The sequence below is a fragment of the Megalops cyprinoides genome, chromosome 21, assembly GCF_013368585.1.
Source record: "Megalops cyprinoides isolate fMegCyp1 chromosome 21, fMegCyp1.pri, whole genome shotgun sequence".
NCBI lineage: Eukaryota > Metazoa > Chordata > Actinopteri > Elopiformes > Megalopidae > Megalops > Megalops cyprinoides.
The window spans coordinates 23,115,305-23,125,409 of record NC_050603.1 but is presented as its reverse complement, the minus strand read 5'-3'; the positions used below and the strand labels follow the sequence as shown (position 1 = coordinate 23,125,409).

Sequence of the window (10,105 nt, the reverse complement as noted above, 5' to 3'; positions counted from 1 at the left end):
CATTAAGCAGTTTGGCCGTATTTTAAAATAATTTTGTGGTGTGTCCCGGTGTGTTAAGCAATACTTTATTACGCTATCGGAGGAGATCACAGTTTTTTTTTAATACAGCATTTGAGCTAGCCAGCTATCTAGCTAACTAGTACAACACAGTTTGCTACACACCTGATTTGCACAAATCGTACCTCACTTCATTTAGAGGCATTACTGCTATCTACAGGCCAGTTGATACGGAAGTCACTAGTGGAGCGTAGATTAATAGCTAGGCAGCAGCTGGGGGACTAATATTTCATTGTGTTAATGCGAAAGTATCTGAGGACACGGAACTTTATCACAGCCGGTCTTTTCCGGTGTCACACTTTTGTCGTTCCGGTCCGAACAGTCGTGTTTATGTGAAACAGCTTGCTTGTCCGCTAATTAATTTTACATTTAAAGACAGTGATATTATTTCCTGTGTTCTGATGGAAGCTAACGTTACGGAACATAGAGGGACCCCTTCAGTAATTGATAGATATTTTACCCGCTGGTATAAAACAGGTATGTTGTGACAAGAGTACCTACCGTACTAGGTAACCGCTATATTGTTAGGATGAAACATCATTTCTAAACGAATTAATAAAATGTTACTCCAGTTAGATACATGCTGTTCCAAACTGTATTCTCACGTAAATAGCTAACAGTGCATGCCTTGGTAGTAGGCTAACTATGATTTAAAGAAACGAACCACTTCATTTTTTTTTTTGTTTTTCCTGTAGATCTCAAGGGAAAACCATGTGAGGACCACTGCATCCTGCAACATTCAAACCGGTAGGAGCATGGTGTGGTAGGCAAAGAGTGTGTGCCTCTTGCACCTATGACCACAAATAACTTACCTCAAGATGCGATGTTATTGAAAATATCATCTTCCACGTGTGGGAAGAGGGACACGTGTGGAATATAGCTGTCATTTCAATAAAAACATTTTCCAAGGAATTCACGTGTACAAAAATATATACTGGCTAGGTCTGTTAACAATTTGTCCCCTTGGACATTATTTATATCAAAAGTTACCAGTTTGGGACACACAAACGAAACTGCCACTCCCAAGCAAAATGTCCCAGTGTTCCTGAAATTCCTTCTTGTAAATGGGTGCTGTCTTTTTTCTTACCTGTTTTACCATCCGAAGAAAATGTGTAATTATGTAGGAAACCTGGCAAGGTATATAAAACTGTTCTGTATGGACATGGGTATGTTTCACAACTAAGGAGATAGTGTATGTGCCCTCCCAATATGGTACAGTAAATAGCACCATATTACTGATATTAGCAATATTACAATAAATAGTACCATATTAGCGATATTACATATTTTAGCCTTACACATTGTAGTTATAACCAAATGCTTTCTTAAGTCTCCCTGTGATGTTGCATGCATTTGTTTAGCAGGCTACAGAATAGGTTTACGTTTTTAACTTAGTGATGGGTATCAATTAATGCCAAACTGCAAACACTGCTCGGGGTTGTATGTATGTTGTATGTGTAGGCCTATTTTTGTGGATTGTAGGTCTGTTGCAGTGTGTTGGGATGAAAAGTAGAATATTTTTCTTAATTAAAGTTCTTCCTGTGCCTTTTTGTACATTAATATTCATTTTTAAACATTACATTAGAGTGCCATGCCATGCACATGTGAACAGCATACCTTTTGTCTTCAAATCAACCCAACTGCCCAGAAATGGACTGTTTCCATAGTAACATTAAGTCCCAAGATTTAAAAGCTCGTGGAGATCATCAGAAAGCAGCCTATGTCAGAAACCCATGGTAGGAACAATCACTCCCATTTTGAAAATAGCTGGCTCATTATATCACTCGAATGTTTTGCCTGGAACCTTTATTTATTTATTTTTTTGGAGCTGGTTGATGAAGGTAGTAGTGGAGTCAGTGCATTAGTTGCTTCCCTGTAATAAAGCTGAGTGGATGGCAGAAAGGCCAGTGGTCACTGATTGGTTGTCAGAGAGAAGCAGATAAAACTGGGATATTCTGTGTAGTTTAGGATGCCTGGGTTGCACCTGCCACTTTGTATTTCCTCAGGAATTACAGAGTCACTTCTGTAAGTCACAGAAAGTGCGTAAACTGGGAGAACTTAATGTGGTTTTAAATCAGAGTGGCAGGGTTTGGGGCTCATTCAATTTGTCAGGAAAGCGTCCTTGAGTTCTACTTTGCAAAGCCTTCTGCAGCCACTCTATCGGTATTTGAAATGGATTTCTTTGGGCCAGAAGAAAATGGATAACTTAACGTCACTGCTTGCATTATTTGTTTTGTCCTTTTATCTCTGTATAGAATCTGTGTGATCACACTGGCAGAGTCGCACCCCATTATTCAGAAGGAGAAGAAGATTCAAAGCATCAACTACCAGATCAGTGCGGGGTGCAGCCGCCTTCAGAACAAGGTGTCCGGAAAGTCAAAACGAGTAAGTAGTCCCAACGTGGCCTCACACCCGTTCCCAAACCAGAGGGTGTATCCCTCAAGTTTCTAATATTCAAGCACACTGCAACAAATTGTTTCTATTTTTTAAAAAATACTTTAGGCCTTACAGAAACATGTGGCTGTTGTTGCTAGTGGTTTTGATATGCTTATAAAGTAATTAAGTTTTCCTCAGGAGCAGCTCTCAGACATTTTTCATCTTCATTCAGGGTGGCCAGTTCCTCACAGAACTCGCTCCACTATGTCGAATCACTTGCACAGACGGAGAGGAGTATACCATTTTCAGGTAAGTGCGTATAGTCTTTGGGTTCCTTCAGTACAGCTGAGCCACAGGATATATATAGAAACGCCTCACTTGTACTTAAGTATCTTTTGTTTACAGCTAAATCTACAATTCAAATGAGTCTTGTTAAATTTATATGTTAATGAAGTACCTCTGGCTACAGAGAAGGAAAACTAATGAATCCTGTCTTCTGTGATCCAGTTTTGGAGGCGGATACCCAGTAAGAACTTTGTTGAGAGAAATAAAAGCTTCTGCACTGAGAAATAAACTTTTGCCACCATTCTTCCCAGCTGCATCAGAGGCCGTCTGTTGGAAGTCAATGAGGATATCCTCACCAGGTCAAGCCTCTTGCTTGAAAAGGTGAAAAATATACACAAATTATTCCAATACATCTCTGTATATACTATAACACTGTTTTGTGTGTCAGTCTACCTGATGCAGAATTGAAATTCACACTGAACTATTCATAATAATAATATTCAAGTTGGAAGCAGAAATTTGTGTCATGTGACATAGCCATAGAAAAGTTGTGTCACGAGGCACAGCCACTAATGCAAAAGGGCACTCAGAGGACCATTGTTTCAGGAAATTTGTTGCTCACCTACTTGAATGATTTATTACTGAATTAAGTCCTATTTGTGTTTGTCGACTCAATGTCAGCTTTGTTGTCATTATGTGTACATATCTGACCAATGGAAAATCCTCCTCACTTTTGCCTCCTGGTTCCTCTGAAAAGGGTGGCTGAGTTAAGTTTGTCTGTCCCCTTGTTTCTGTATGGCCAGCCTTCCACGGATGGCTACATCGCTGTCATCCTTCCCAAGTTTGAGGAGAGCAAGAGCGTCACAGACGGCCTCCTGAGCCGAGCAGAGTACGAGGAGGTTGTCTCCAAAAGGGCGGCATTGAAACCGGAGCCCTGCTGACGGGACAAAGAAACTGGGAGGAGCATTAGCACACCGGCTGGACCCCGTCAGGGAGGCATCCTCATGGGTCATCTGCACACCCAACTCCCCATTTCCACAGATGCCAAAGGACCGTACCGACAATTGCACTGCAAAGAAGCTTTGAAAAACAAGCAGAGCTAAAATGTTGACTTTATGGATTGTCCTCTTTAACCGAAGACAGAGGAAAAGCCATTTAGGTTCAGGAGTGGAGATTTAAGACTTTCATTTGAAAGGTTCTTTTTCGTTGTGACATTAAGATAAAAATGGATTGGGATGGGAAAAATAAACATGGCAGAAGTTGTACAGATGTACAGTACTAAGTCAATCAGGCAACATTACCATTGTTTGCTTCTGGTCACTTACATCTGAGGGGACAAAGTGACTTTTAGAATGTCGTTTTGCAGGACAGAAATACCCATTCCTCAGGTTTATCTTCCCAAGGAATTTGGCATTCATGTATTCTGGGAAAATCCTGAGGACCATTTCATTTTTAAACACCTTGTCCATTTATATGAAGTATACAACCAGGACAACATTTATTTAGTGTACATACAAAGGAAGGACACATTCAGCCAAATGTTCTTTAAGAAAAAATAGTGTATATTTAGAATTTTGTTGGTTTATTAATCATTCAGCTGTCAACAATTAATGGTCCAAAACTATTTCCTGCAGGCTAATATGCTAACATTTGTGGTTCAGTCGACACATCTCACCAATCTGTTTATTCCTGTTTTTGAACGTTTTAGTCATCACTCAGTCCATTTGAAAGTTAGTACCAAAATATTACTTCCACTGACTTCTCAACATTTCAAGTACCGTAAAATACATTGCAGAGGCCCCACCACAGCTTATTCCAAAGATCTATAGTACAAAATATAACTTGGAAGGGAATGGTTCCTACTGACAAAGGATGCAGTGACATTTACTGCTGTGCTTGACCAGTGTGTCTTGCAAATATAATCATCTGTGCAGGAGGAAGCAAGGTCACAATATATTTCTGTAAAATAACATGGAGTATTTCTAGCAAACACCAATAAAATACTTCAGGCATTAAAAATCACAATAAAAATGGTACTTATTGACTTCTGATGGAGGTAATTTCAGGCACTGGACCTAATTTTTCAATCTTTGTTCAAGCTAAATGAAAAAAAAATATATATCTAGTAGTGTCTTTTTTTGGTATCAAAGTATGTGCAAGCCAATCATACCTGGAAGTATTATGAATTGACAACTGGTATTAGTAGGCAATAGTCTGAGTTAAATCAAACTGCCCTTTCATTAACAAGAAAGGGAGGTCATCAACTGACAATTACATGTGTATGTAGCCTGCAAGAGTCCTCACCAGCTCACACTTTGAAGGAACAAATTCTTAAACACCCTCTTTCAGACTGCAATTCGTCCTCCTTGGTTATAGTTTAGAAATGCTTATTGGTCAATGGCTTAAAAATACTACAGGTGTGCCACAAGTCAATGGATGTCTGTGCACAGTAAGGCCCAGCTGAGTGGAACTAGCTCTGCGAGTGAGGTTGTATGTCGCCCTCTGGTGGGGAGCGGCAGAGGTGCTCTGGTGAACGATCCGGGTCCGCAAGTCAGTCAGATGAATGGCAGTGCTGCTGGTCCTGGGCTACTTGCTCTCAAGGAAGGTGAGGCCGGCCATGTGGTGCTCCAGAGACTTGACCCCAAAGCCATTGGTGTTCTTGCTGTCCAGCGGGTCCTCCTTGACTGGGGTGGGTAACTGGTTTTCCCCCCAGCTCTGTGGCGAGCCCATGCTGCTACGCTCAGACTTGCACTGCAAATAGTTGCAGAGAAATAGCAGGTAGTGTGAAGGTAGCACCTATTTATGATCAACACATTCACTTTTAAGAAAAGCAAAACTGAATTCTTACAGTACTGAAGATTTCACTACGTGCACATGCTAGTTTAAATCTCCAAACTGCCTGTTTGACAAATGGCGTATGTGTGCTTCTTCATGAACACCAGGAAGAGGCGGACTGGACACTTCATATTCTGTTGTAAAAATTCTCTTCCACTATTCCAAGTGTGGTTTTACATTTACATTTTTGTCATTTAGCAGATGCTCTTATCCAGAGACTTATGAGATGCGAGTACTACTTATTCCATGTACACGACTAACCACGTACAAACAAGCCTTTTCTAGGTATTTTATTAATGAGGTCATCTGCTATACCTTAAAAAAACCAAGGCAAAAACCACCATGAGAACCATAGTAGTAGGCAGTAGTAGGCAGTTTCTAATGCTCCTTTTGCACCTGCAGATCCCAGAGTAAGCACAGCTGCCAAGTTTTTCCTCACAAAATCCATCAGGAAGGATCAAGATTTATATACAGGTCCTTCTCAAAAAATTAGCATATTGTGATAAAGTTCACTATTTTCTGTTATGTAATGATAAACATTAGACTTTCATATATTTTAGATTCATTACACACAACTGAAGTAGTTCAAGCCTTTTATTGTTTTAATATTGATGATTTTGGCAAAAAAGTAAAGAAAAACCAAAAATCCCTATCTCAAAAAATTAGCATATGTCATCCGACCAATAAAAAAAAAGTGTTTTTAATACAAAAAAGTCAACCTTCAAATAATTATGTTCAGTTATGCACTCAATACTTGGTCGGGAATCCTTTTGCAGAAATGACTGCTTCAATGCGGCGTGGCATGGAGGCAATCAGCCGGTGGCACTGCTGAGGTGTTATGGAGGCCCAGGATGCTTCGATAGCGGCCTTAAGCTCATCCACAGTGTTGGGTCTGGTGTCTCAACTTCCTCTTCACAATATCCCACAGATTCTCGATGGGGTTCAGGTCAGGAGAGTTGGCAGGCCAGTTGAGCACAGTAATACCATGGTCAGTAAACCATTTACCAGTGGTTTTGGCACTGTGAGCAGGTGCCAGGTCGTGCTGAAAAATGAAATCTTCATCTCCATAAAGCTTTTCAGCAGATGGAAGCATGAAGTGCTCCAAAATCTCCTGATAACTAGCTGCATTGACCCTGCCCTTGATAAAACACAGTGGACCAACACCAGCAGCTGACATGGCACCCCAGAGCATCACTGACTGTGGGTACTTGACACTGGACTTCAGGCATTTTGGCATTTCCTTCTCACCAGTCTTCCTCCAGACTCTGGCACCTTGATTTCCGAATGACATGCAAAATTTGCTTTCATCCGAAAAAAGTACTTTGGACCACTGAGCAACAGTCCAGTGCTGCTTCTCTGTAGCCCAGGTCAGGCGCTTCTGCCGCTGTTTCTGGTTCAAAAGTGGCTTGACCTGGGGAATGCGGCACCTGTAGCCCATTTCCTGCACACGCCTGTGCACGGTGGCTCTGGATGTTTCTACTCCAGACTCAGTCCACTGCTTCCACAGCTCCCCCAAGGTCTGGAATCGGCCCTTCTCCACAATCTTCCTCAGGGTCCGGTCACCTCTTCTGGTTGTGCAGCGTTTTCTGCCACACTTTTTCCTTCCCACAGACATCCCACTGAGGTGCCTTGATACAGCACTCTGGGAACAGCCTATTCGATCAGAGATTTCTTTCTGTGTCTTACCCTCTTGCTTGAGGGTGTCAATGATGGCCTTCTGGACAGCAGTCAGGTCGGCAGTCTTACCCATGATTGCGGTTTTGAGTAATGAATCAGGCTGGGAGTCTTTAAAAGCCTCAGGAATCTTTTGCAGGTGTTTAGAGTTAATTCGTTGATTGAGATGATTAGGTTAATAGCGTGTTTAGAGTACCTTTTCATGATATGCTAATTTTCTGAGATAGGAATTTTGGGTTTTCATGAGCTGTATGCCAAAATCATCAGTATTAAAACAATAAAACACCTGAAATATTTCAGTTGGTGTGCAATGAATCTAAAATATATGAAAGTTTAATTTTTATCATTACATTATGGAAAATAGTGAACTTTATCACTATATGCTAATTTTTTGAGAAGGACCTGTATATATATATATATACACACACACACACATATATACATATATATGTCACAGCTTACGAAATTGTTACATACATGGCACCATGTTGTAATGTAATGACGTATACACTGATTTGTCAATGAACCTGTCAATCTTGCAGAATGTAGTTGGGGGAGCTAACTGTGCTATGGCCCTTAGATTTGATAGCAACACACACCACAATGAATGACAGATATGGCATATGGTGCAGACAGAAATACACGGGGGTCAAAAATTATTGGGACACTCACTTTTTTTTTCTGAAAACCCACAATATTTTTGCTGCATATTCCATCAGACATTGGGAAAGTCATATTTATGTCAATGTCAATTTCAGCTTCATCTTCTGTGACCATGTTCCAACCTTGTTAGTTTTATATAGGCTTGAGTGTGAGTGTTCAATTAGGGGGCAGGGCAACGTTCAATCAGGCCTAATTGAAGTGATGGTCATTTTTGTTCACTTGTCTGCACTCAATAAGTATGTAGATACCTTTTAAAATTAAGTTAATGTCATGGAATTGTCAGTTTGTTTGGCAGAATTAATGTCATACATATTATTAAAATGTTGGAAATAAGGGTAGCCATCAGGCAATCGTGTGCCAATCACATAAAGAGATGTTTTGAAAATGTTAATAGTTGCCAAAACATGTAACTGTTTTCGCCACACCATAAATTAGGTTCGAGTGATAAAACTAATAGCTACATGGACACATCCACACTTAACCACAAAATGCCAAGGTGTCCCAATAATTTTGGACCCTAGTGTATATGCAGTTTAAATGAATTAATTTTGTGTTAATTTTTTTTAACTGATGGAAATTGAAACATGAGATTTGTTGCTGCGAGTCACAAAACCTAGCCAAAAAGCACTAAGCTAGAAACAGAAAGTGTAAGGGATGAGACCAATAAGAGGAGGCAGCCATCATGTGCAATCAATATTTCACTGACCTGAACAAATCAAAACAATCTGCTCTGGAAAGCAGGTGTATGTGATTGGTTGAAATCATTCAAGGACTGATAGCACATTGGGAGCTTTGCTCATCACTAATGAGTCCCCTTACCTTCCTGATGAGCTTGTTGCAGACTGGAAGGAGGCAGACCACTACAGTCATGATGCTTCTGGCATTCTGTATGCAGGCATCAACCTGAACAAGACAAATGGGATGAACAGTTGGAAAAAAGCCCTCTGAAAAAGAGAAAGTCCTCATGACAAATATACAGTGTGGTGTTTTAGCATATTAATTTATAGTGTATAAATATAGTGAAATATATAGTGAAAATATATGTGAATATATTTTATATATAAATATATAGTGAAATCTGAAAATCAGCAAGTTTAAATATGCAATCCATAAGGTGCTTTACATTTACAGGCTTTACAGGCAGAAGCTCACATTTCTGTCAGTTGCTCAAACTCATGTATTTTCTTTATATATATATGCGCAAAAGATTTAGGCACTTGTGGAAAAGTGATGTAAATTCAGAATGCTTTCAAAATAATGAAATGAATAGTTTTCAATGGATGCATTAACAACATACAAAGTGCACGAAACTGAAAAATCAATACAGTAGTTAAATCAATATTTGGTATGACCACGCTTGGCTTTCAAAACATCACTGATTCGCTTAGGTATACTTGTGCACAGTTTCGGCAAGGTACTCGGCAGGTAGGTTTTTCCAAGCATCTTGGAGAACTTGCCACAGTTCTTCTATGGATTTTGGCTGTTTCAATTCTTTCTGTCTCTTCATGTATTCCCAGACTTACTCAATAATGTTGAGATCAGGGCTTTGTGGGGGCCACACCATCTGTTGCAGGACTCCTTGTTCCTCTTTATGGTGAAGATAGTTTTTATCACTCTGGCTGTATGTTTGGGGTCATTGTCATGCTGCAGAATGAATTTAGGACCAATCAGAAGCCTCCCTGATGGTATTATATGATGGATAAGAATCTGCTTGTATTTCTCAGCATTGAGGAGGCCAGTAATTCTGACCAAATCCCCAACTCCATTTCCAATGCAGCCCCAAACCTGCAAGGAACCTCCACTATGCTTTACTGTTGCCTGCAGACACTCATCCTTGTAGCGTTCTCCAGCCCTTCAACGAACGAACTGCCTTCTTCTAGAGCCAAATATTTCAAATTTGGACTCATCGGTCCAGAGCACCTGCTGCTATTGTGCTGCATAGATGAGTCGTTTGGCTTTGTTTCCACGTCTGAGGAATGGCTTTTTGGCTGCAAGTCTTCCCTTGAGACCACTTCTGACCAGATTCTCCGGACTGTAGATGGGTGTACCAGGGTCCCTGTGGTTGCTGCCAGCTCTGAGCTGATGGCACTGCTTGACAGCTTCCGATTGCAGAGGGACGTCAACTTGATGTGTCTTTCACCTGCTGAACTGAGTTTCCTTGGCCGACCACTGCGTTTCTGGTCCTCAACTTTGCCCGTTTCTTTGTGCTTCTTCA

At 40.5% G+C, this 10,105-nt stretch overlaps 2 protein-coding genes across 2 annotated transcripts in view; one reads left to right on the top strand and one right to left on the bottom strand.

Annotated features, from left to right (window-relative positions):
* Positions 1-359: 359 nt before the first annotated feature.
* abitram (actin binding transcription modulator) lies at positions 360-3,679 on the top strand. Its single transcript, XM_036516236.1, has 6 exons — positions 360-534; positions 753-804; positions 2,313-2,442; positions 2,666-2,742; positions 3,030-3,099; positions 3,522-3,679. Exons 1-6 carry the CDS (start codon positions 459-461, stop codon positions 3,657-3,659), a joined length of 543 nt encoding a protein of 180 aa, XP_036372129.1. The 5' UTR covers positions 360-458; the 3' UTR covers positions 3,660-3,679.
* Positions 3,680-5,288: 1,609 nt separating this feature from the next.
* The window catches only part of ctnnal1 (catenin (cadherin-associated protein), alpha-like 1), a 64,251-nt gene continuing 59,434 nt past the window's right edge, over positions 5,289-10,105 (bottom strand). The window contains exons 18-19 of the mRNA XM_036516234.1: positions 8,710-8,793; positions 5,289-5,469 (exon numbers count right to left, since the gene is read on the bottom strand). Of these exons, the coding sequence (XP_036372127.1) occupies positions 5,305-5,469; positions 8,710-8,793 (249 nt within the window). The 3' untranslated portion in view covers positions 5,289-5,304. The remainder of the gene's footprint in view (positions 5,470-8,709; positions 8,794-10,105) is intronic.

What these genes read in the sequence shown, in the direction of transcription:
- abitram (XM_036516236.1), top strand. Translation starts at nt 459, where the DNA reads ATGGAAGCTAACGTTACGGAACATAGAGGGACCCCTTCAGTAATTGAT. An exon ending in ATCCTGCAACATTCAAACCG is followed by an intron (nt 805 to 2,312) that starts GTAGGAGCATGG and finishes ATCTCTGTATAG; the next exon opens with AATCTGTGTGATCACACTGG. An exon ending in GAGGAGTATACCATTTTCAG is followed by an intron (nt 2,743 to 3,029) that starts GTAAGTGCGTAT and finishes CATTCTTCCCAG; the next exon opens with CTGCATCAGAGGCCGTCTGT.